General features: G+C 53.9%; 1 protein-coding gene across 2 annotated transcripts in view; it reads right to left on the reverse strand.

Annotated features, from left to right (window-relative positions):
* The window catches only part of GBA2 (glucosylceramidase beta 2), a 66,818-nt gene that overhangs the window by 38,864 nt on the left and 3,694 nt on the right, over nucleotides 1-24,260 (reverse strand). Inside the window, exons 2-7 of one of the 2 annotated variants that reach the window (XM_073343258.1) lie at nucleotides 12,484-12,575; nucleotides 8,588-8,703; nucleotides 6,767-6,985; nucleotides 5,699-5,773; nucleotides 1,586-1,825; nucleotides 803-905 (exon numbers count right to left, since the gene is read on the reverse strand). In XM_073343258.1, coding sequence (XP_073199359.1) covers nucleotides 803-905; nucleotides 1,586-1,825; nucleotides 5,699-5,773; nucleotides 6,767-6,985; nucleotides 8,588-8,703; nucleotides 12,484-12,575 — 845 coding nt within the window. The remainder of the gene's footprint in view (nucleotides 1-802; nucleotides 906-1,585; nucleotides 1,826-5,698; nucleotides 5,774-6,766; nucleotides 6,986-8,587; nucleotides 8,704-12,483; nucleotides 12,576-24,260) is intronic. The other variant, XM_073343259.1, reaches the window with a different exon arrangement.

Raw genomic sequence — 24,260 nt, forward strand, 5'->3', positions numbered from 1 at the left:
CCACAGGACTCTCTGCTGCTTTTACTGATTTAACACTATTCATGCTAAAAGTTGACCTGAAAAGAGCCTAGCACTAAATTAGTAAACTAGCGCTCCCTGGACTCAATTCAAAGGGATTAGCCTATTAGATTCTATTTGAAGATTGGCTGGAACACTTAAGACAATTGGCAAATCTAGTTTATTTGATGTCACCTTTAAAATCTGACCCGCATCTCAACAAATTCATAAAATTGACCCTTTCATGTTTACAGTGATTTAAACAGCTAGCAAGGAGGTGCCTTCAGAGGCACAAGGAACCAGCTGGAGAATATTCTAATGCCTTTTTGGAATGTCTGCTCCCCGTATCTCAGAACACAAGAACAAGAGGACAGTCAATGAACTTCAAAGTTGGAAAATTCACATCCGATTAAAGGAAATGCATGTCCACACAGTGCACAATTAACCTGTGGAACTCACTACCACAGGAAGTTGCTGAGGCCAAGAACTTAGCAGGAGACAAAGAGAGAAGATGGACATTTCTAGGGCTGACAAGACTACCCAGCGCGATCATAGCAGGGATATTAAACCTCCGGCTTCAGGGTTTAAACCACTCTCTCACTATCAGAGAGCAGGATGAGCTCTTTGTAGGAGGCCGATTATCCCACAGCAGCTACTGTGGGTCTCCCACCTTCCTCTGAAGCAGGGACAGTACTGAACTAGGTGGGCCTTGGGTCAGACCCAGTCTGGCAGCTCCCTGCCTCGCTGACGGCAGAGCTGTGCACCCCTCTGCTCAGAGAGTTACCTGGCCCGTGCATCACCTCACCTGCCGGAGAGCCCAGCCTGCCGTCCTGAAGGAGGTCTTGCCACACCGCCTGCCCTGTGCCAGCAGGGTTGAACGCTGTGAAGTGGGTCACTCTTGTGCCAGCCTAGCGGAGGAAGAGAAGGACGCGCTAAGTCTGGGGGAGCCGTTCGTTTCTAGCAGCACGGCTAACACTGCTGGCTGACTGCGCCCAGGCCCCTGGCAGTGTTCAGGACTGGATCTCAGGGAGAGTCACTCCTTTTCTGGTAAGCCACTGGCCCCAACTCTGTACCCCCATCAATCCCAGCTCCCCCCGCACCCCAGGGACCTGGAAGTCCAGGTCTTACCCATCCCCCAGCCTACAGAGGGGATGACAGGGAGTAAGAGCCCTTCAGAGCCTACGACCCACTTTCCTGCCCTCCCTGGAACTGGGGCCAGCACTAGGGCCCTGAGCCCAGGGCCTCCCAATGGCCACAGCCCCCTTCTCCCCCCGGTGCAAACACACCCCATCCATGCTTCACTGGCTCCCCCGTGGCTGCAGAGCAGAGTTCAATGCCCAGCTCCGAAGCTCCAGGGCTGAAGCCTGCAGCAGCTGCCCCTCCCCCATGCCCACAGACATCGCTGTAGCTGGAGAGCCCGGTGCTGGGAGCCCTGCCCCTGGGATCAGGCAGGGACAGACTGAGGGGCACAAGAACCTCCCCAGAACCCAAATCCTGCAGGCGCTGAGCCTCTGCCACCAGGGACAGATGCGGGTGCCCCCCATCCCCAGCACTGAGACACAGCAGCCTGCCCAGCCTGCCCCTTTACCTGCTCCCTGGCGGAGATGGCGAGGGTGTAGGGGTTCACGGGGCTGCAGTGATGCAGCAGGACTCCTGAGACCCGTGCGTCGTCCTTCTCCAGGCTGAAGGGCTCGTTCCAGTGGCCCCCTCTCTTGTCCTCCTTGGTGCCCATGCCATTCTGCAGGGTCAGCATGATGGAGACGTCCACGGCCTCATCGCTGCTGTTCTCCAGCTCCCAGACGAACACTCCCACGGGCAGGCTGGTGTCCTGGGGAAACAGGCGCCAGGCGCATGCAGCTCGGAGCCTGCCAAGCAAACGGCCCGGAGCATCCCCCCGCACCACAAGGAGCTGGCTGGGCCGGGGAGCAATGGGGCCGCTGCAGCAAGACCTGGGGACTCCTTTGCTATAGCGAGCGGCGGAGGGCTCAGGCCAAGGCTGAGGGCCCAGAGCACAGGGCACCAGTGCCGGAGGACAGCTCTGCACCAAGCTGCACCAGGGAGGCATGCCCACAGTGCTGGAAACGAAGGGGTAAAGGCCCCGAGGGCAATTGGTGCACCTGGAGCCGTCCAACCAAACCAGCACAGGATCTGGCCCAAAAGGTGACTATAGCTGGACCACTTGGTTACAGTGACCATAATATAATTAAATTTAATATCCCTGTGGCAGGAAAAACACCACAGCGGCCCAACACTGAAGCATTTAATTTCAGAAAGGGGTACTACACAAAAATGAGGTTAGTTAAACAGAAATTAAAGGGTCCAGTGCCAAAAGTGAAATCCCTGCAAGCTGTGTGAAAACTTTTTAAAGACACCATAATATGGCTCAACTTAAATGTACACCCCAAATTAAAAAACATAGTAAGAGAACCAAAAAAGAGTCACCGTGACAAAACAACAAAGTACAAGAAGCAGTAAGAGGCAAAAAGGCATCCTTTAAAAAGTGGAAGTTAAATCCTAGTGAGGAAAATAGAAAGGAGCATAAACTCTGGCAAATGAAGTGTAAAAATACAATTAGTCAGGCCAAAAAAAGAATTTGAGGAACAGTTAGCCAAAGACTCAAAAAGTAATAACAATTTTTTTTTTAAAGTGCATCAGAAGCAGGAAGCCTGCTAAACAACCAGTGGGGCCACTGGACGATCGAGGTGCTAAAGGAGCACTCAAGGACGATAAGGCCATTGCAGAGAAACTAAATGAATTCTTTGCATCGATCTTCACGGCCGAGGATGTGAGAGAGATTCCCAAACCTGAACCATACTTTTTGGGTGACAGATCTGAGGAACTGTCCCAGATGGAGGTATCATTAGAGGTGGTTTCGGAACAAATTGATAAATTAAACAGCAATAAGTCACCAGACCAGATGGTATCACCCAAGAGTTCTGAAGGAACTCAGATGTGAAATTGTAGAACTACTAACTGTAGTCTCAAAAAGAAAAGGAGGACTTATGGCACCTTAGAGACTAACAAATTTATTTGAACATAAGCTTTTGTGAGCTACAGCTCACTTCATCAGATGCTATGAAGTGAGCTGTAGCTCACGAAAGCTCATGCTCATATAAATTGGTTAGTCTCTAAGGTGCCACAAGTACTCCTTTTCTTTTTGCGAATACAGACTAACACGGCTGCTACTCTGAAACCGTTCTTTATTATAGTTTCAACCAATTTTCCCAGGACTGAAGCCAGGCTTACAGGTCTGTAATTGCCGGGATCACCTCTGGAGCCCTTTTTAAAAATTGGCATCACATTAGCTATCTTCCAGTCATTTGGTCCAGAAGCTGAATTAAATGATAGGTTACTTATTTGAACATAAGCTTTTGTGAGCTACAGCTCACTTCATCGGATGCAACTGTAGTCTGTAACCTAATAGGACCAGTCCTATTCAACATATTCATAAATGATCTGGAAAAAGGGGTAAACAGTGAGATGGCAAAATTTGCAGATGATACAAAACTACTAAAGATAGTTAAGACCCAGGCAGACTGCGAAGAGCTACAAAAGGATCTCTTAAAACTGGGTGATTGGGCAAGAAAATGGCAGATGAAATTCAATGTTGATAAATACAAAGTAATGCACACTGGAAAACATCATCCCAACTATACATATAAAATGACGGGGTCTAAATTAGCTGTTACCACTCAAGAAAGATCTTGGAGTCATTGTGGATACTTCTCTGAAAACATCCACTCAATGTGCAGGGGGCAGTTAAAACAGTGAACAGAATGCTGGGAATAATTAAGAAAGGGATAGACAATAAGACAGAAAATATCATGTTGCCTATATATAAATCCATGGCACACCCACATCTTGAACACTGCGTGCAGTTCTGGTCGCCCCATCTCAAAATATATATATATTGGAATTGGAAAAGTTTCAGAAAAGGGCAACAAAAATGATTGGGGTATGGAATGGCTTCCATATGAGGAGAGATTAATAAGACTGGGACTTTTCAGCTTGGAAAAGGGGAGAGATGATTGAGGTCTATAAAATCATGACTGGTGTAGAGAAAGTAGATAAGGAAGTGCTGCTTATTCCTTCTCATAACACAAGAACTATGGGCCATGAAATGAAATTAATAGGCAGCGGGTTGAAAACAAACAAAAGGAAGTATTTTTTCACACAGTGCACAGTCAACCTGTGTAACTCCTTGCCAGAGGATGTTTTGAAGGCCAAGATTATAACAGGGTTCAAAAGAGAACTAGATAAATGCATGGACGATAGGTCCATCAATGGCTATTAGCCAGGATGGGCAGGGATGGTGTCCCTAGCCTCTGTTTGCCAGAGGCTGGGAATGAGCGACGGGGATGGATCACTTGATGATTCCCTGCTCCGTGCATTCCCTCTGAAGCACCTGGCATTGGCCGCTGTCGGAAGACAGGATACTGGGCTAGATGGACCTTTGATCTGACCCAGTGGGGCCATTCTTATGTTCTTATGCTCTCCGGGGCAACCTCACGCCCAGGCACGGGGCTGACCCGAGGCTCGGACAGCGAGAACAGGCCAGGAGCTAGGCAGCACTCAGCTGGATTACACACAGGGCTGCACCGCTGGCTACCTGCACTTGTCGGGGAATTGGGGGATCACGCGCCTTCTGTGGCAGCTTCCCCAGCCTGGGGAGCAGCTGGACCTGAGTGATTCCAGCTAATCAACAGCATCGCTGCCGAAGTCTCCCGTGGCGAGGGTGAGCCGGGCTGGGGCCCAGCTGATAGACTGGCCATGGGGATGGGAGGGCAGCGAGAAGCTGTTGGGAGCATCCCCTGGGGCAGGACAGCCAAACACCCCCATATGCTCCAACAACAGTGGCTCCATGCCCCCTCTGCGGGGTCAGCGCCAGAGACTGCCCTGGAGCCCCCAGGACCTCTGTGCTCTGGACACAGGCAGCTGGGCAGCGAGGCTGGGCCATAGCCCAGTGGGAAGGGGGCCGTATGTAGGTCTGGGACAGGCACCAGGAACAGGTAAGAAAGGGGGAGCTCAAAGGGGCAGAAACTGCAAAAAGGGGGCAGGCGGGTGAGAACTGCCGGCGAGAAAACCTTGGGGTGCAAGACTTCACAGGGGCCCTGCCCTGACACACCCCAGACTGCCTCTGGTGGGAGGGCAGCATTTGATAGAAATGAGGAAGGAAGAAAGCCCCGCAGCCCTCCCCTCTAGCCTGTCCGCATTGCTGCCTGGCTGGGGAAGCCCCAGAACTAACCGGCTCTGGCAGGTCACCAGCCGACCAACCAGCTGAACTGCTGACTCCCCTTCTCGCTCGTCTGGCTAGGCAGACCCAATTCCCAGGGGCAGGGCTGAGCCCTTCCCCACAAGTCTGTAGCACCCATGGCCTCGTGGTGCTGCTGAACGACACGTAGGCGCATAGAGGCTGCTGGACGGGGCCTGGCTCATCTACTCCAGTGTTCTGGACCCAGCAGCAGATGGTCTGTGTAACGCGGCACCCCGGGTGGGCCAGGAGTCGCTGCAGCCTGAGCTAGGAGACCCAGTTCCATCAGCCACAGGCTGCTGCAGACTCAGCCCTCCATCCGGTGCAGCATCACGCCGCGGCAGGCTGTGATAATCTGCCTGGAGGAAGCCTCCCCCTAGAGACTGGGCTAAATCCTGGAGCAGGGGCATTTACAGCATTTAATTTTGTAACACTGGACATTCTTGTTACCGATATGAGCGTCCAATCCCTGTTGAGCTCTTGGCCCCAGCACCATCCAGTGGCAGTGCGTTCCACAGGATAATTCTACAACATGTGGGAAAGCATTTCCTTTTATCCATTGTGAATGTGTCCTTGTTCCTATGCTATGAGACAGGGAGAGCAGATGCTTCTGCTACACCTTCCCCTCCCTGTCATTCTTCTGTGATTTTATCGCATCCACCCTGATTCAGCTACACTCAAAGGCAACGGCCTCAGCCTTACAGTCTCTCTTTGCTGGAGACCATTCTTTGTTCTCGCTGCCCATCTCTCACCCTCCCCCAATTCTGTTTATAAAGTAACGACTGCCCCTGCACACAGCCAGGTACCTGCGGCAGGGCAGACCAGCCCACTGCCCCCGCCGGCTTTGGGAGGACACAGCCCAGCCGGCCGGAGACTGTCAGTGCAGCTTTCCCTTGGCGGGTTTCCAGCTGCCACCTCTCACCCAGAGTCCTCAGGAACTTCCCAGCCCTCTCTGCCTTATCCTCTATCTGGGACTGATAACCAGGACCAAAGACCAAGCAGGCTTTTATCTGCCTCTTTGTGACCCTACTGCCAGGCCCCAGGGGCGAGGTGAGGCAATGGAGTGATAAGCAAAGGCAGATAAGGAAAAACCTGCTGGTGACAGGATGAGAGGGATCTGGGCCAGGGCAGGATGGAGGCCTCTCCCACGCCATCCCCCAGGCGCCCAGGCCTGGTGCCCAGGCCGTGACTGAGACCATCGCCCAGGCGCCCAGGCCTGGTGCCCAGGCCGTGACTGAGACCATCGCCCAGGTGCCCAGGCCTGGCGCCCAGGCCGTGACTGAGACCATCCCCCAGGCGCCCAGGCCGTGACTGAGACCATCCCCCAGGCGCCCAGGCCTACTGCTTTATCTGCCATCCAGGAACTCCAGGCTCCATTCCCAACCCCTCATGTCGCTCTGCGCTGATCCCTCCAGTGGAGGCCAGGGAGAAGCAGACCCCCTGTGAGGAGGACAGTGACTACGAGGGGTTAGACCCTGACGGAGGCAGGGATGAAGGCTGGAGAAGGGGGAGCCTCACCTGGTAGTCGTTTGGGATGATGGGGCTGATCTGCCGGCAGGTGAGCACCACGTCCTGCCCAGGAAGCTGGTAGACGGTCCAGGCCCGAGGGTACAGGGCGTGGTAGAAGGCGTAGTGGCCGCAGTAGCCCCAGTTCCAGCCCTGAAGCACGCTGGGTCTCTCCACAGACAGGACCTGCTGGTAAACGGTCTGTCCCTTCCGGCGCAAGCAGATGGTGAACTGGGAGAGGAGAGCACAGAGTACTGAGATGGGAAGGCTGGGCAGCCCCCCGGAGCTGGGCACGCTTCGACTCCGGCAGCAGAACCCTCCCCAGCACTGGCTGCCCAGGGCAGCTCAAAGAGCTGGATCGGACCTATAGGCCCTAAATGGCCTGCGTCCTGCCCACCCCACAGACCGTGCGTCTCCCTGTGCAGCCACTCACCAGCCCTGGGCTGGCTCGGAGGGGCGGGTGGCCGGGCATTCCCAGCCAGGGTGCTGGGCTTTGGACTCACTTCAAGTGCAGCAGTGACTGTTGTCATCCGCCGGGCAGAGGGGACGGGAACGCAGGCCCCGAGGGCACTCACAGGGAGGCTGCCCAAGAGATCTGGGCAGGGAACAGCCAACTCGGCCCCGGGGGGACCCTGCGCCGGAGGGGGCAAAGTCACACGGCAGGTGGCAGAGGAGCCACCAGAACCGCGAGGGAGGAGCTCACCGACAACGGAAGCGCTGGGAACCTGCCTCCAGCCGCTGCATGGCTGCTCAGCCTGCTGGGGCTTGGGCTGCACGGAGCGCAAATCAGCTCAACCAACTCTGCAGACTAGCCTCCCGCCTGGCCGGCTCCGGCACGGCTGTGTCCTGCCGGCACCAGGGGGCGTGGAGCTGCTGCAGCCGCCCTCACTCCCTCCCTCGAGCCCGCTGCTGTGCAGGTGCGGCTCTGAAACCGTGGTCCTGGGCCAGGGTCAGCACCGCAGGCCGTGCGCCGCGTCTCGCTGCGGGTTTTATAGGATGCGTCAGCTCTGCTGCAAAGCCGGAACACTGGGCTCCTGACGAGGCGTGCGCCCCAAAGAGCCCTTGGCCCCTTTCCCCGGACATCGGGGCCTTCACCCCAGCATCTCGGCTCAGCCCCAACTCGCCGAGCCCACCCTGCCTGTCCAGCCAACCCTGCAGTCCCAGGGCCCAGGGCAGAGGCTCCCGGGCCAGACCCAGATCCTGCTGTGACTGCCCTGCCAGCCCATGGGGTCAGATATGGGCAGGAGGGAAAGGAACTGGCAGTACCAGGTGCGGCTGCAGCACGTCCCCCAGGGCTCCATCCTGGGCAGGCACCATGCTCACTAGCCCTGAAGCCCTCGTGCAGTCTGGGCCGCTCAGGACCCCAGACGGCTCAGGCTGGGCCTGTGGCTCCCAGCCCCTCCCATTGCTGTGCTGATCTGTCACTCGCTCACTGCTCATGTCACCCTGACAGAATAATTGGCAGAGGCGGTCCCTGAGCGGCCGTGCGAGGAGCTAACGACCTGGGGCTGGGCAGCAGTGACCCTCCCAGCACGGCTGCTGGGAGCCGCTCCATGGCCCACGCTGCCAGAACCACGAGTTTCTCTTGGCCGCCTCCTCCTCTACCCCATTGCACAGCGCTGTCTAGCAGCTTCCACGTTCCACCCGAGAGGTGGCTGCATGGCAGTGGGGAGTGGGGTGGAGCCATGCCCATACCGTACCCCGGGCGCAGAGGGGGAACAGGGCCTTCAGGCTGCACCGCCTAGCGTGGATAACGTGCCCAGCCGCGGAGGAAAGGGCATGCCAGGGGACCAGGCGGCAGGACCCCACAGCCTGCAATGCAAACACACCCACCTGGTCAGCTACGACTGTCTTGTAGTGGTACACGCCGGGATTCAACTGCCATCGACAGAACTCTCCCCTCCAGCCTCGCGTGATGGTACCTCCCCCAAACCCACCCAGCGGGCACCCTGTGGGAGAGACCAAGCAGCAGATTCACTCCTCCCTGCAGGAACCTGGCAGGAGAGAGGGGCTAGCGGGACATGGGGCACTTGCATTGAGCAGGGGAGGCGGAGCTCCACTCAGTCCAGTACAACCCAGCACCCGCCCGCCCCCTGGGTACCTCCCGCAGCACCCACCTGCCCCACAGCACCCGCCCCCTGGAGTTACCCCGCAGCACCTGCCCCCTGGGGGAACCACCGCAGCACCCACCTGCCCCACAGCACCCGCCCCCTGGGGGAACCAACACAGCACCCAACCACCCCACAGCACCCGCCCCCTGGAGTTACCCCCACAGCACCTGCCCCCTGGGGGAACCACCACAGCACCTGCCCCCTGGGGGAACCACCACAGCACCCGCCCGTCCCCTGGGAACCTCCCGCAGCACCCACCTGCCCCACAGCACCCGCCCCCTGGGGGAACCACCACAGCACCCGCCCCCTGGGGGAACCACCACAGCACCCAACCACCCCACAGCACCCGCCCCCTGGAGTTACCCCCACAGCACCTGCCCCCTGGGGGAACCACCACAGCACCCGCCCCCTGGGGGAACCAACACAGCACCCAACCACCCCACAGCACCCGCCCCCTGGAGTTACCCCCACAGCACCTGCCCCCTGGGGGAACCACCACAGCACCCGCCCCCTGGGGGAACCACCACAGCACCCACCTGCCCCACAGCACCTGCCCCCTGGAGTTACCCCCACAGCACCTGCCCCCTGGGGGAACCACCACAGCACCTGCCCCCTGGGGGAACCACCACAGCACCCGCCCGTCCCCTGGGAACCTCCCGCAGCACCCACCTGCCCCACAGCACCCGCCCCCTGGGGGAACCACCACAGCACCCGCCCCCTGGGGGAACCAACACAGCACCCAACCACCCCACAGCACCCGCCCCCTGGAGTTACCCCCACAGCACCTGCCCCCTGGGGGAACCACCACAGCACCCGCCCCCTGGGGGAACCAACACAGCACCCAACCACCCCACAGCACCCGCCCCCTGGAGTTACCCCCACAGCACCTGCCCCCTGGGGGAACCACCACAGCACCCGCCCCCTGGGGGAACCACCACAGCACCCACCTGCCCCACAGCACCTGCCCCCTGGAGTTACCCCCACAGCACCTGCCCCCTGGGGGAACCACCACAGCACCTGCCCCCTGGGGGAACCACCACAGCACCCGCCCGTCCCCTGGGAACCTCCCGCAGCACCCACCTGCCCCACAGCACCCGCCCCCTGGGGGAACCACCACAGCACCCGCCCCCTGGGGGAACCAACACAGCACCCAACCACCCCACAGCACCCGCCCCCTGGAGTTACCCCCACAGCACCCGCCCCCTGGGGGAACCACCACAGCACCCGCCCCCTGGGGGAACCAACACAGCACCCAACCACCCCACAGCACCCGCCCCCTGGAGTTACCCCCACAGCACCTGCCCCCTGGGGGAACCACCACAGCACCCGCCCCCTGGGGGAACCACCACAGCACCCACCTGCCCCACAGCACCTGCCCCCTGGAGTTACCCCCACAGCACCTGCCCCCTGGGGGAACCACCACAGCACCTGCCCCCTGGGGGAACCACCACAGCACCCGCCCGTCCCCTGGGAACCTCCCGCAGCACCCACCTGCCCCACAGCACCCGCCCCCTGGGGGAACCACCACAGCACCCGCCCCCTGGGGGAACCAACACAGCACCCAACCACCCCACAGCACCCGCCCCCTGGAGTTACCCCCACAGCACCCGCCCCCTGGGGGAACCACCACAGCACCCGCCCCCTGGGGGAACCACCACAGCACCCAACCACCCCACAGCACCCGCCCCCTGGAGTTACCCCCACAGCACCTGCCCCCTGGGGGAACCACCACAGCACCCGCCCCCTGGGGGAACCAACACAGCACCCAACCACCCCACAGCACCCGCCCCCTGGAGTTACCCCCACAGCACCTGCCCCCTGGGGGAACCACCACAGCACCCGCCCCCTGGGGGAACCACCACAGCACCCACCTGCCCCACAGCACCTGCCCCCTGGAGTTACCCCCACAGCACCCGCCCTCTGGGGGAACCACCACAGCACCTGCCACCTGGGGGAACCTCCCGCAGCACCCGCCTGCCCCACAGCACCCGCCCCCTGGAGTTACCCCCGCAGCACCTGCCCCCTGGGGGAACCACCACAGCACCTGCCCCCTGGGGGAACCACCACAGCACCCGCCCGTCCCCTGGGAACCTCCCGCAGCACCCACCTGCCCCACAGCTCCCGCCCCCTGGAGTTACCCCCACAGCACCCGCCCCGAGGGTACCTCCCACAGCACCCACCTGCCCCACAGCACCCGCCCTCTGGGGAAACCAACACAGCACCCAACCACCCCACAGCACCTGCCCCGAGGGTACCTCCCACAGCACCCACCTGCCCCACAGCACCCACCCACCGGTGAACCCCCGCAGCACCCGCCCCCTGGGGGAACCACCACAGCACCCACCTGCCCCACAGCACCCGCCCTCTGGGGGAACCACCACAGCACCCACCTGCCCCACAGCACCCGCCCCCTGGGGGAACCAACACAGCACCCAACCACCCCACAGCACCAGCACCCGCCCCCTGGAGTTACCCCCACAGCACCCGCCCCCTGGGGAAACCAACACAGCACCCAACCACCCCACAGCACCTGCCCCGAGGGTACCTCCTGCAGCATCCACCTGCCCCACAGCACCCGCCCCCTGGAGTTACCCCCACAGCACCTGCCCCCTGGGGGAACCACCACAGCACCCACCTGCCCCACAGCACCTGCCCCGAGGGTACCTCCCACAGCACCCACCTGCCCCACAGCACCCACCCACCGGTGAACCCCCGCAGCACCTGCCACCTGGGGGAACCACCACAGCACCCACCTGCCCCACAGCACCCGCCCCGAGGGTACCTCCCACAGCACCCACCTGCCCCACAGCACCCGCCCCCTGGGGGAACCACCACAGCACCCAACCACCCCACAGCACCCGCCCCCTGGGGAAACCAACACAGCACCCAACCACCCCACAGCACCCGCCCCCTGGAGTTACCCCCACAGCACCCGCCCCCTGGGGGAACCACCACAGCACCCAACCACCCCACAGCACCCGCCCCCTGGGGGAACCAACACAGCACCCAACCACCCCACAGCACCTGCCCCGAGGGTACCTCCCGCAGCATCCACCTGCCCCACAGCACCCGCCCCCTGGAGTTACCCCCGCAGCACCTGCCCCAGCACCCACCCCCCAGGGTACCTCTTGCAGCAGCCACTGCCTGCCCCGCAACACCTGCCCCCTCTGGTAACCCTCACAACACCCACCCGCCCCACAGCACCTGCCCCCTGGGGTAATCCCCGCAGCACCGCCCCAGCACCCACCCCAGTACCCCCAGCACCCACCCCTAAGGCTAACCCCTGCAACACCTGCCCCCTCTGGTAACCCCCGCATCACCACCTATACTCAGGGTTACCCACAGAACTCACCTGCCCCGCCGTGCGCCCCCCCCACACCCGGGGTAGCCCCACAGCAGCTCCAGCTGGCGGCCGCCTTGGGGTGTCTCCTACTCTGCCCGCACCAGCATCCTCCCATCCACAACTGCCTGCCCTAAGCCCTCAGCCCTGGGGTAACCATGGCATCTTCCCACCTGCCCCCCCAAACCTTGGGCTCAGGGAGACTCCATCCAGCTTCGGTGCCCCAGAGTGACCCTGCTCCCCCCCACGGCCCCCTCCAGGGCGGGCTGGCAGCTCACCGTAGATCTGGCGCAGGGGGAGTGGGTTGAACAGGTCGATGACGGGACACTTCTTCTCCACGTGTGTCTTCCTGTACCACCACCGCAAATACCTGCCGAGGGGAAGGGAGACCTGAGGAGGGCCACAGCAGGTCATGGCCCCAGCCTGCCCAAGGAGAAGGGAACGCAAGTGGCCCTGGGCAAACTCGCCCGTGCCCACCTGGGGAACGAGTCGGCTGGGGTCCCAAGAGGCCTGACCGTCAGCCAACGGCAGGACAGCATGTGGCAGAAACGCGCCGTCTGAGTGAATGAGACACACCCCACGCCCCAGGGCAGGGCAAAGCACCATCCTCCAACCGTCCCCCACAAGACCAGAGCCGAGCCTGGAGTGCGGGGTGCGAGGAAGGAGGCAAAGAAATGCAGGGCGGGCGACAGAGCGGGAGGCCCTTGGCGTTGTGGGGCGAGCGCCGAGCCCCGGAGAGATCCAGAGCCCGCAGGAGGGACGAGGAGTCGCCACCCGAGAACACACAGAAGAAGCGACTAGGGCGCAAGGAGACCCGTGAGGGGCCCAGGGGCCAAGGGAGGACGCAGGAAGCAGCCGACAGGTCAAGAGAACGATGGAGCCTCGGGATGTTTCCAGCCTGGGCTGACTGACCAGAACCTGGCACCTTCATTGTCGTTGCCTCAGCGATTCCAAAGCCAGAAGGGACGACTGTGATTGTCCAGTCTGACCCCCCGCACAACGCAGGCCCCCCGCACGGCGCGGGCCCTCGGACCGGCCCAGCCCGGCCCCCCGCACGGCACGGGCCAGAGAACTTCCCCATAATAATTCCTAGAACAAATCTGTTAGAAAAACATCCCAACTTGATTTAAAAGTTGTCAGTGATGGAGACTCCACAACCACACTTGGTAAGCTGTTCCAATGATTAATTACTCTCACTGTCAAAAAGGAACACCTTATTTCCTATCTGAAGTTGTCTAGCTTCAGCTTTCAGCCACTGGATCATGTTGTATCTGTCCCTGCTAGATAGATGAGCACTCCGTTATCAATATTTGTTCCCCACACATGCAGTGTAGTTTTCTCTCTCACCAACAGAAGTTGGTCCAATAAAATATATTACCCCCCCGCACTTTGTCTTTCTGTTCCCCATCTAGGTACATACAGACTGGAATCATGTCACCCTTAACCTTCTCTTTGTTAAGCTAAATATATTGAGCTCTTTGAGTCTCTCACTACAAGGCAGGGTTTCTAATTCTCTAATTATTCTCGTGGCTCTTCTCTGAACCTTCTGCAATTTCTCAACATCCTTTTTGAACTGTAGGCACCAGAGCTGGACACTGGAGTCTGCCGGTGGCTGCACCAGTGCCATATTTAGCATAGAATCATAGAACTGGAAGGGACCTCAAGAGGTCTCTAGTCCAGTCCCCTGCACTCATGGCAGGACTAAGTATTATCCAGACCATCCCTGACAGGTGTGTGTCCAACCTTCTCTTAAAAATCCCCAATGATGGAGATTCCATCACCTCCCTGGGCAATTTGTTCCAGTGCTTAACCACCCTGACAGTGAGGAAGTTTTTCTTAATGTCCAACCTAAACTGCCCTTGCTGCAATTTAAGACCATTGCTTCTTGTCCTGTCCTCAGAGGTTAAGGAGAACAATTTCTCTCCCTTCTCCTTGTAACAGCCTTTTATGTGCTTGAAAACTGTTATCATGTCCCCTCTCAGTCTTCTCTTCTCCAGACTAAACAAACCCAAGTTTTTCAATCTTCCCTCATAGGTCATGTTTTCTAGACCTTTAATCATTTTTGTTGCTCTTCTCTGGACTTTCTCCAATTTGTCCACATCTTTCCTGAAATGTGGTGCCCAGAACTGGACACAAGACTCCAGTTGAGGCCTAATCAGCCCGGAGGAGAGTGGAAGAATTACTTCTCGTGTCTTGCTCACAACACTCCTGCTAATACAGCCCAGAATGAGGTTTGCTTTTTTTTTGCAAAAGTGTTCCACTGTTGACTCATATTTAGCTTGTGATCCACTATGACTCCCAGATCCCTTTCCGCAATACTCCTTCCTAGGCAGTCATTTCCCATTCTGTGTGTGTGCAACTGATTGTTCCTTCCTAAGTGGTGTACTTTGCATTTGTTCTTATTGAATTTCATCCTATTTACTGCAGACCATTTCTCCAGTTTGTCCAGATCATTTTGAATTTTAATTCTATCCTCCGAAGCACTTACAACCCCTCCCAGCTGGGTATCGTCTGCAGACTTTATAAGTGTACTCTTTATGCCATTATCTAAAGCACTGATGATGATATTGAACAGAACCGGACCCAGAAATGATCCCTGCGGAACCTTTCAGCATGACTGTGAACCACTGGTAACTACTTTCTGGGAATGGTTTTCCAACCAGTTTTGCACCCACCTTACAGTAGCTCCATCTAGGCTGCATTTCCCTAGTTTGTTTATGAGAAGGTCATGCGAGACAGTATCAAAAGCTTTACGAAAGATATACCACGTCTACCGCTTCCCCCCCATCCACAAGACTTGTTACCCTGTCAAAGAAAGCTCTCAGGTTGGTTTGACAGGCATGATAAGACCCAACAGCATACTTGGCATTGTACATCCAGATCATTACTGGCCCCTGTCCAGGGAGCTGGCAGACCAGTGCTGAGCCAGACACTGCAGATCTGGCACAGACTGCTGGCACTGGGCTTGCTACGTACACACATGCTGATGTGAACCTTGCCCTCCCGTCCCCCCCATGCCCTTCGGTTACCATCTTCACCAATGGTGTTTTGTCTAGAGGGAGAGTCCACTGGGGCAGACCCTAGTGTAAGCACAGTTCATAGAATATACAGAAGATTAGGGTTGGAAGAGACCTCAGGAGGTCATCTAGTCCAACCCCCTGCTCAAAGCAGGACCAACCCCAACTAAATCATCCCAGACAGGGCTTTGTCAAGCCTGACCTTAAAAACCTCTAAGGAAGAAGATCCACCACCTCCCTAGGTAACGCATTCCAGTGCTTCACCACCCTCCTAGTGAAATAGTGTTTCCTAATATCCAACCTAGACCTCCCGCACTGCAACTTGAGACCATTACTCCTTGTTCTGTCATCTGCTACCACTGAGAACAGCCGAGCTCCATCCTCTTTGGAACCCCCCTTCAGGTAGTTTAAGGCTGCTCTCAAATCCTCCCTCATTCTTCTCTTCTGCAGACTAAACAATCCCAGTTCCCTCAGCCTCTCCTCATAACTCATGTGCCCCAGCCCCCTGATCATTTTCGTTGCCCTCAGCTGGAATCCCTCCAATTTGTCCACATCCCTTCTGCAGTGGGGTGCCCAAAACTAGATGCAATACTCCAGGTGTGGCCTCACCAATCCCGAATAGAGGGGAATAATCACTTCCCTCGATCTGCTGGCAATGCCCCTACTAATGCAGCCCAATATGCCGTTGGCCTTCTTGGCAACAAGGGCACACTGTTGACTCCTATCCAGCTTCTCGTCCACTGTAATCCCCAGGTCCTTTTCTGCAGAACTGCCGCTTGGCCATTCGGTCCTTAGTCTGTAGCGGTGCATTGGATTCTTCCGCCCTAAGAGCAGGACTCTGCACTTGTCCTTGATGAACCTCATCAGATTTCTTTTGGCCTAATCCTCCAAATTTGTCTAGGGCCTTCTGTATCCTATCCCTACCCTCCAGCATATCTACCTCTCCCCCAGTTTAGTGTCAACTGCAAACTTGCTGAGGGTGCAATCCATCCCATCATCCAGATCATTAATAAAGATGTTGAACAAAACCGGCCCCAGGACAGACCCTTGGGGCACTTTGCTTGATACCAGCTGCCAACTAGACCTTGAGCCGTTGATCACTCCCCGTTGAGCTCGACAATCTAGCCAGCTTTCTGTCCACCTTATAGTCCATTCATCCAATCCATACTTTTTTAACTTGCTGGCAAGAATACTGTGGGAGGCCGTATCAAAAGCTTTGCTAAAGTCAAGATATGTCACATCCACCGCTTTCCCCATATCCACAGAGCTGGTTATCTCGTCATACAAGGCTATCAGGTTGGTCAGGATGACCATTGCAGCATGGTTTGAACAGATGCAGCCCATCCCAGTTTCAAATCCTACCTCATGGGACTTGTAAAGTGTCCTTTAGGTGCTACATAACTAAAGCAAACGTGGCTCTGTACAGCAGGGGGCTGTGCCAACCCTAACCTCTCCCTACCCGAAGGCTCTTCAGTGTACAGGCAGATGTGAACACAACAAGTCCAAGATGGAGCACAGCCAGAGCGGGGCCTGGCCACGACAAGTGGAATGCTCCAGGGAATGGCACGTGACAGCATTTTCTATCTGAGACTGAACCAAAATGCTGTTTAAAAGGAGTTACTGAAAATACAAGCCTGGTTTCCCTAAAGGCAGATGATGAGCCGGCTTCAGGTTGACCCCTCCGGCCTGGGAAGGGTGGCTGGTAGACCAGAACAAGCCTGGGCAGGCCTCCTGGTGGGGGTGGGAAATAGTAATTTAGCATGAGACACCAGATTCTGGGTGTGTGCGGAGAGAGGCTGAATCTTGGGTATGCTCGCTCCAGCATGCCGCTTACGTTTCAAGAGGGGCTGCAGGAAACGCAAAGCAGCAAATACAATATAGACTGAACCCGGAACACATGCCGTGGCCATCAGTGGTAGGGACACAGACATTTGCCTCCTGCTCAGAGGGCACCCCGTGCAGATGGCCCTCTATAGGCTGTATGGCATGACTTGAACAAGATTGTACATGGCCACAGAGTCACCTGCCCTGACTTCAGAGAGACACTGGTCCTGGGTCTGTAACACACGGCAACCGCCCACAAGGCTCCAGGGCACTGGCCTTGGAAGCAGGGTAGGGGGATGCAGAACTGACCTTAAGGGCTTTCCCTGGGGGGTAGCACTTTCTGAGCACTGGACAGATATTAAGAAATGAACCCTCCCCATCCCGGAGACAGGCCAGGGCATCTTTCCATTGGTTGAACAGGTCTAGACATGATAGAAAGGGGAGGGGTCTTATGCAAGGTCACACAGCGCACAGCGTCAGAGCCAGGACTGGCCCTCAGCCCCCTGGCTCTGAGCACTGGGCTCGCCCCTGCTTTGCACACTCAGACACCACAGTGGTGAGCATGGTTACAGCCTCGACAGAACAGAACAGGGGATCTCAGCCCGGCAAACGGGTACAAGGCAGCCACAGGACTCAGAAACACCTTCACTGGAGCAGACAAAAGGTCCCCTAGCTCAGCAGCCTGCCCCCAGGAGAGGCCAGGAGGGACCACTGTGATTATCCAGTCTGACCCACTGCACAGCACAGGGCCTAGGACCAGCCTGACCCCCTGCACAACACGGGCCGTAGGGATGTCTGACCACCTGCACAGCACGGGACAGAGAACTGCCCCAAAATAATTCCTAGAGCACATCTGTTAGAAAAACATCCCATCTGGATTTAACAATTGTCAGTGATGGAGAATCCATCGCAGCTCTTGGTAAACTGTTCCAACAGTTACTTCCCCTCACTGTTAAAAATGTGTCTTATTTCCAGTCTGAATTTCCTGCCCTGGATCATGCTCTACCTCTATCTGCTAGATTGATGAGCTCTCTATTATCAATATTTGTTCCCCACGAGGTACTTATTGACTGGAATCAAGTCACCCCTTAACCTTCTCTCTGTTAAGCTAAACAGGTTGAGCTCCTGGAGTCCATCACTATAAGGCAGGTTCTCTCATCCGTTACTCATTCTCATGACTCTTTTCTGAACCTCTCCAATTTATCAACATCCTTCTTGAATGATGGACACCAGAGCTGGACATGGTATTCCAGCAGTGGTCTCACCAGTGCTGTACACAGAGGTAAAATCACCTCCCTGCTCCTACTGACTACCTCCCATTTATGCATCCAAGGATAGCATTAGCCTCTTGGCCACAGTGTCTTCCTGGGAGCTCAAGTTCAGATGATTATTCTACACAACCCCCAAATCTCTAACATTTTATCACCATTGAAAAGCAGGGTGGATTTGATTTAAATCAAAGTTATTTAAATCATTATTTAAATCACTAGTCAGGAAGACTCGATTTAATCATGGATTTCTACATGGAAGTGCATTCTTGTTGGTTGTTATAACCTGAATACACGTTCCTCACCGCTCAGCAAGAGAGAGACGTAGGCTTCAGTTTTAGAAGGTATACACTATACATTTTTAAAGTGATTTATTCTGAAAACTTTTCAGATTAGTTTTACAGCTATATCAGAAAATGAATGATTGTTTGGTTATTTCATTTACCAAAGGTAACTGAAGCAGATATTTATGAAGTTATTGGGAGGTGAACTATCTCCAATTCAACAGGTTAATCATTAATATTTGGAGATTTTCTTGCCATGCTGTATTAGGAGGAGAACATCACCAGACAGACATTTAAATTGTTGTAATTAACTAAAACAACAACGTGATGTATTCTGGATTATTTTTCTTCAACAACAAACATATAATATTTTAACAAAACAAGCATATGAATTTTTGAATTTAGTTAAACATTCACGTTTTTTAAAATCAGGTTTGTTTTTGTTAAAATTGTTTTTAACTTAAATAGTTAAATGAAATATTTTTTTAAAAAAGCAAAAATCAGTCGACTATGTCAGCCAGGTCAACATGAGAAACTTAAAATATTGGTTTCTGCAGTCGTCTTCACCTTCATTTTCCTGTTTGTTCATAATCTGGAAAAGAAAAACAAGCTTTTCTGCTTCTTCAGGTCCCAAACGATTTCTCAATTTGGAATGGTTTCAGAGTAACAGCCGCGTTAGTCTGTATTCGCAAAAAGAAAAGAAGTACTTGTGGCACCTTAGAGACTAACCAATTTATTTGAGCATAAGCTTTCGTGAGCTACAGCTCACTTCATCGGATGCATCCGATGAAGTGAGCTGTAGCTCACGAAAGCTTATGCTCAAATAAATTGGTTAGTCTCTAAGGTGCCACAAGTACTCCTTTTCAATTTGGAATGAATTAGTCCAAAGGAAGAAAATATTCTTTCTACACTGGAAGAAGCAGCTACTGCTGTTAAAAGTGAGATTATCACTTCAACAGTCTCTGAATCCAAGTGCTTAAGTGACTTCCACCAGTTCACTGCTGTGACATTCTTTAAAACATCATCAGCAAACATCTATTTCTTGAATGGTTCACCCTGAGTTCTGAAGTTTATTATAGTTGGCATGATGCAGGGCTGATTGCTGGATGTCCATGTCCTAGCCAACTCCTCTTCTTCAGCAGTTAAACTTTGACCCAGGCACTGAGTATTGAGAATATTTGCAAGAAAATGAGCTGGAGATAGTGCTTGTCCCATTCGTTTTATTAATGCTGGTAATTTAACTCTGTCATTGCAGATTTCTCTTTTGAAGATCTTACTCGGTTCCTTCCAAATTTCAACAGCGTCAGCAATAAAACAGCCATTTCCCTGCGTTTTGTGCAAGGCTACAGAAACAGGCTTCAGGGTGCTCAGCACGTGTTCAACGTTTCTCTGAAGCCCAATATTGAGAACTTTGGCTGTGACAGGGCCATCTATTTTTTCACGATTTTGTTCACAAACGGTCATCCGATTAGGCCAGTTCTTGATACAGTGCTCAGAACAGTCCACTGCCGAGTTCCATCGCACGTCTTGTGGGAGCGTTAGCTTGGTTCCTCCCACTTTTTTCAGAGCAGCATCTGCAAAGTGATTGTTATGGTATTATTTTGCAATTTCAACAACATCAGCCTTTATTTCTGGAGCGCTGAAGTCTTTGGCTAGGAGGTGCGTCAAACGAGCACTGCAACCGTATGTTATTAGCTTGGGATGCTCTTCACTCTCTTCTAAATAATTTCTTCTCATCTTGGATACATTTGCAGCATTGTCTGATCAAGCTGTGTACTAGACATCTGAATTTTTTTCACAGTTTGTTATAGCTTTTACTGCTACTTCTTGTAAGTATTCTGCTGTGTGTGTATTTTCTGACGTATCAATTGTTTCTGTAAGGAAGACACTCCCTTCTTCTGTGGTCACACAAGCACATACAACAGGATCGTTGTGGACATTGCTCCACCCATCAAGACTCAGGTTAACAATTTTACCCTCTAGACGTTTTGCACACTGCTCAATTTCTCTTCCATACACTTTATCCAGCAATTTGCCTGCGACATCTGCTCTGTTGGGTGGATTGTATCCTGGTCTTAATGACTGAACCATGTTAATGAAGTGTGGGTTCTCAATCATATGGAAAGGAAAGTTTGTTGGATAAACTAACTGGGCAATTTTTTCATCAACTACCTCTCTTTGTAATTTGCTGGTTCTTAGCACAAACTTATCTATGGCTGTTTCTGGATGATGGTGATTTTTTTTCCTTTTTGCTGCGGGTGATAGACTGTGGCTATGTGACATATACGATGTGACTGAAACACTCTCATTGGCAGATAACTCTGAAACTATAGAAAATGATAGTGATCTCGAAGGTGGATAGTCTTCAGAATCCTGTATGTTGAGGATGGATTCTCCTAAACAAAATAAGTCAATGCAGTTATTTAATTATTATTACCATACTGCTCATTTCTTATTACTCATTGCATTCGCTGACACTCAGCAGTGCTTTAAAGGTGAAATTGTAAAAGGAAGTTCTGCCGATTTCAGGTATTTATTTTTTATCACAACTGCATCTGAAATGACAGGACCATAGAGTAACAACTATATGTTTTGCTCAAACATGAGAATTCGAGAATAGTCCAGAAGGAAGACGGGCAGTCCTTAAGAAAGAAGTATGAAATAAAAAAGTTTACCAACCTGAAGATCCTGCATGTTCAGATCTTTTCATCATCTTCAACACAGCTTCCTCCTGAGAAGGAACACTTCTCATGTTGTTGTTTCATTCGGGAAACGAGGCCTTGCATTTCTTTGTTCCACTGTTTGCCTTCGCACGCATGCCTGTCTTACCCACAGGTAGAGGAACTTCATTAAAATATTCCCAAACTGGGTCTCTTTTATGGCTTTCTGCCATTATAGGTTTTCCCTTCTAGTGAGAGAATGGTATGGTAGATCTCAAATCAATGAAGAAAGCTTATGCTCAAATAAATTGGTTAGTCTCTAAGGTGCCAAAAGTACTCCTTTTCTTTTTGCAAATCAATGAAGGGTACACTCAGAAAAACCTCAAGAGTTCTGGAATACGCTGCTCAAACAGTTTCACTTTTGTTTCTACTGCCTGTCCCTCCCTTCTCACATTTATCTCCAGACTTCTTCTCCTGGTCTAGATCTATTTCGCCCCCAACAATCTTCTATTCATTGAACTTTCAGAAACTTTGCACTTTTAGAGAGAGGTACGGGATTGACTCTGTGTACACAAATTTGCAGAGGGACAAGACGGTTGAGGTCTGTTATTTCTCACCTCTAAATATTATTTATTTAAAAACATTTTTGCTGTTAACAAGCATGTTATCTCTGGAAACACAAATCCACAGTTTGAGGACTGCAAAACTAAGCATCTCTGAGGGTATCTTCTAGACTGAGCACTGAGTCCCACTGGGTAGATAGAAAGATTAACCTAAATAATCTCTACAGAAGCCCCTGGAGCCCCATAAGATTGGGTCCCTAATCCATGAACTATTGGAACTCATTTACAAAACTTTTCTTAACCATTACATGAATATATTGTCTCATACTATAGAATTAGAATTTATAATCCCTAGTCCATGATGAGAGATCTTTGAGCTATAATGTATCTTAATTACAACTAACTTTAGACAGGTTTTTTCCTCAAAAAGCCTCTTATCAAAAAAATCTGATTTAAGTCAAAAAAATAATTTCACCTGCTGTCACTCAGACCTTCTTGTCACCTGTTTGAAATGGGCCACCCTCATACCACAACAAACGTGATTTTTCCTCCTTTGGTATCCTACTGTTAATTGAATTGTCTCACTAGACTGACCCCCTGGTAAAGCAACTCCCATCTTTTCATGTGCTGTGTATTTATACCTGGTAGTGTATTTTCCACTCCATGCATCTGATGAAGTGGGTTCTAGCCCATGAAAGCTTATGCCCAAATAAATGTGTTGGTCTCTAAGGTGCCACAAGGACTCCTCGTTGTTTTTGCTGATACAGACTAACACAGCTACTGCTCTAAAACCTGTCCCTCCAGGTGTCCTTCCCCAGGATCCCAGCACTTCTTGTGAGCCTAAGACTTGTCAGCCTGTTGCGGGAAGCAGGGGTTGAGGAGCCAGGGGCCAGAAGCAAGGTTTGGGGGAGAGTTGAGTGGGGTTATATGGATAAGGGGCCCCTCCTGGGGAGACAGGGGCCCCCCCTGGGGAGACAGGGGCCCCCCCCTCCACCCCACTAGCATTGAATGGCAGCAATACCATCGCTGGATAGGGCGTGACCAAGGATAATCAGTGTTTAGTACGCTGGCCCTATGCCATATGCTCCCAGCGTAAGGCATGACAGGCCTAAGTGCCCTGAACCAAAGCACAATGTAACCCAGGTGAGGCCAGTACAGCCCTGTCCCCCTGCAGTGGCTACACCAGGCTGGGAGGTTTAGGAGCCGCTCAGCCAGAAGTCCGGCACTCGTTCCCCCACAGGTGATCCCACCTGGCGCGACAAAAGCGGGACAGAGCATCACACGCACGGTGTCAGCTGCAGGGGGACCAGAAATTCAAGCCCTCAGTGGGAGTGACCTGGCGCTCTGGTCTACACAGGTGAGCCCGGAGCCCTGGGGGGACCGACTCCTACGCCCCTCGTGGCCAGCGATCCCGCGCTGTTAGGAGGATTACAACTCTGCTAGCATCGCACGTGACACATTGGATCACTCTACGCCCTTGGTCACTGTATCAAGATGAGGCCAAGGCTCTCTCACCAGGGCTTGCCCCGTGGTAACACTGTGTCCATAAGGCCCCGAGTAGCAGGGAGTTACCCAGACCCTGTTGCTGAGGAAGGCGCCTACAGCTAGGACACATGTCTAGCATGCGTTGATTTGAAGGGCAGAACAGACTGAGAGGAGCATCCTGCCTGCACCACACAGCCACGATTTCATGCAGCGAGTGAGTCCTGCACCCAGCCCAGCCCTGGGGCTGAGATAGAGCGTGTCTTTGAGAAAGGCTCCAGCATGGCCCACGCTCCGGCCAGGCTACAATGCATTCCTAGATCGGTGTAACCACGTCATGCAGGGGTGCAACCCCCCCCCGAGCAGCTCCATTATACTGATCTAACCCCCAGCATCCACAGCGCCATGGTGACGAGAGAGCTTCTCCCATCAATGTAGCTACCAACGCTCGTGGAGGTGTATTCGCTACACCAACAGGAGACGCCCTCCCGTTGTCTCCACTACAGCGCTACATGGGGAAACAAGCCCGAAGCTGTTCCACCAGCCGGTTACCCTCCCTGTGAAACATTTTTGCCTTATTACTGTGAACTCATCTACCTTCAGCTTCCAGCCATGGGATCTCATTCTGCCTTTGCCTGTTAGATTAAAGAGCCCTCTGCTGTCATAGAATCATAGAAGAGACCTCAGGAGGTCATCTAGTCCAATCCCCTGCTGAAAGCAGGACCAATCCCCAACTAAATCATCCCAGCCAGGGCTTTGTCAAGCCTGACCTTAAAAACCTCTAAGGAAGGGGATTCCACCACCTCCCTAGGTAACACATTCCAGTGTTTCACCACCCTCCTAGTGAAATAGTGTTTCCTAATATCCAACCTAGACCTCCCCCACTGCAACTTGAGACCATTGCTCCTTGTTCTGTCATCTGCCACGACTGAGAACAGCCCAGCTCCATCCTCTTTG

This window comes from Lepidochelys kempii, chromosome 5, assembly GCF_965140265.1.
Source record: "Lepidochelys kempii isolate rLepKem1 chromosome 5, rLepKem1.hap2, whole genome shotgun sequence".
NCBI lineage: Eukaryota > Metazoa > Chordata > Testudines > Cheloniidae > Lepidochelys > Lepidochelys kempii.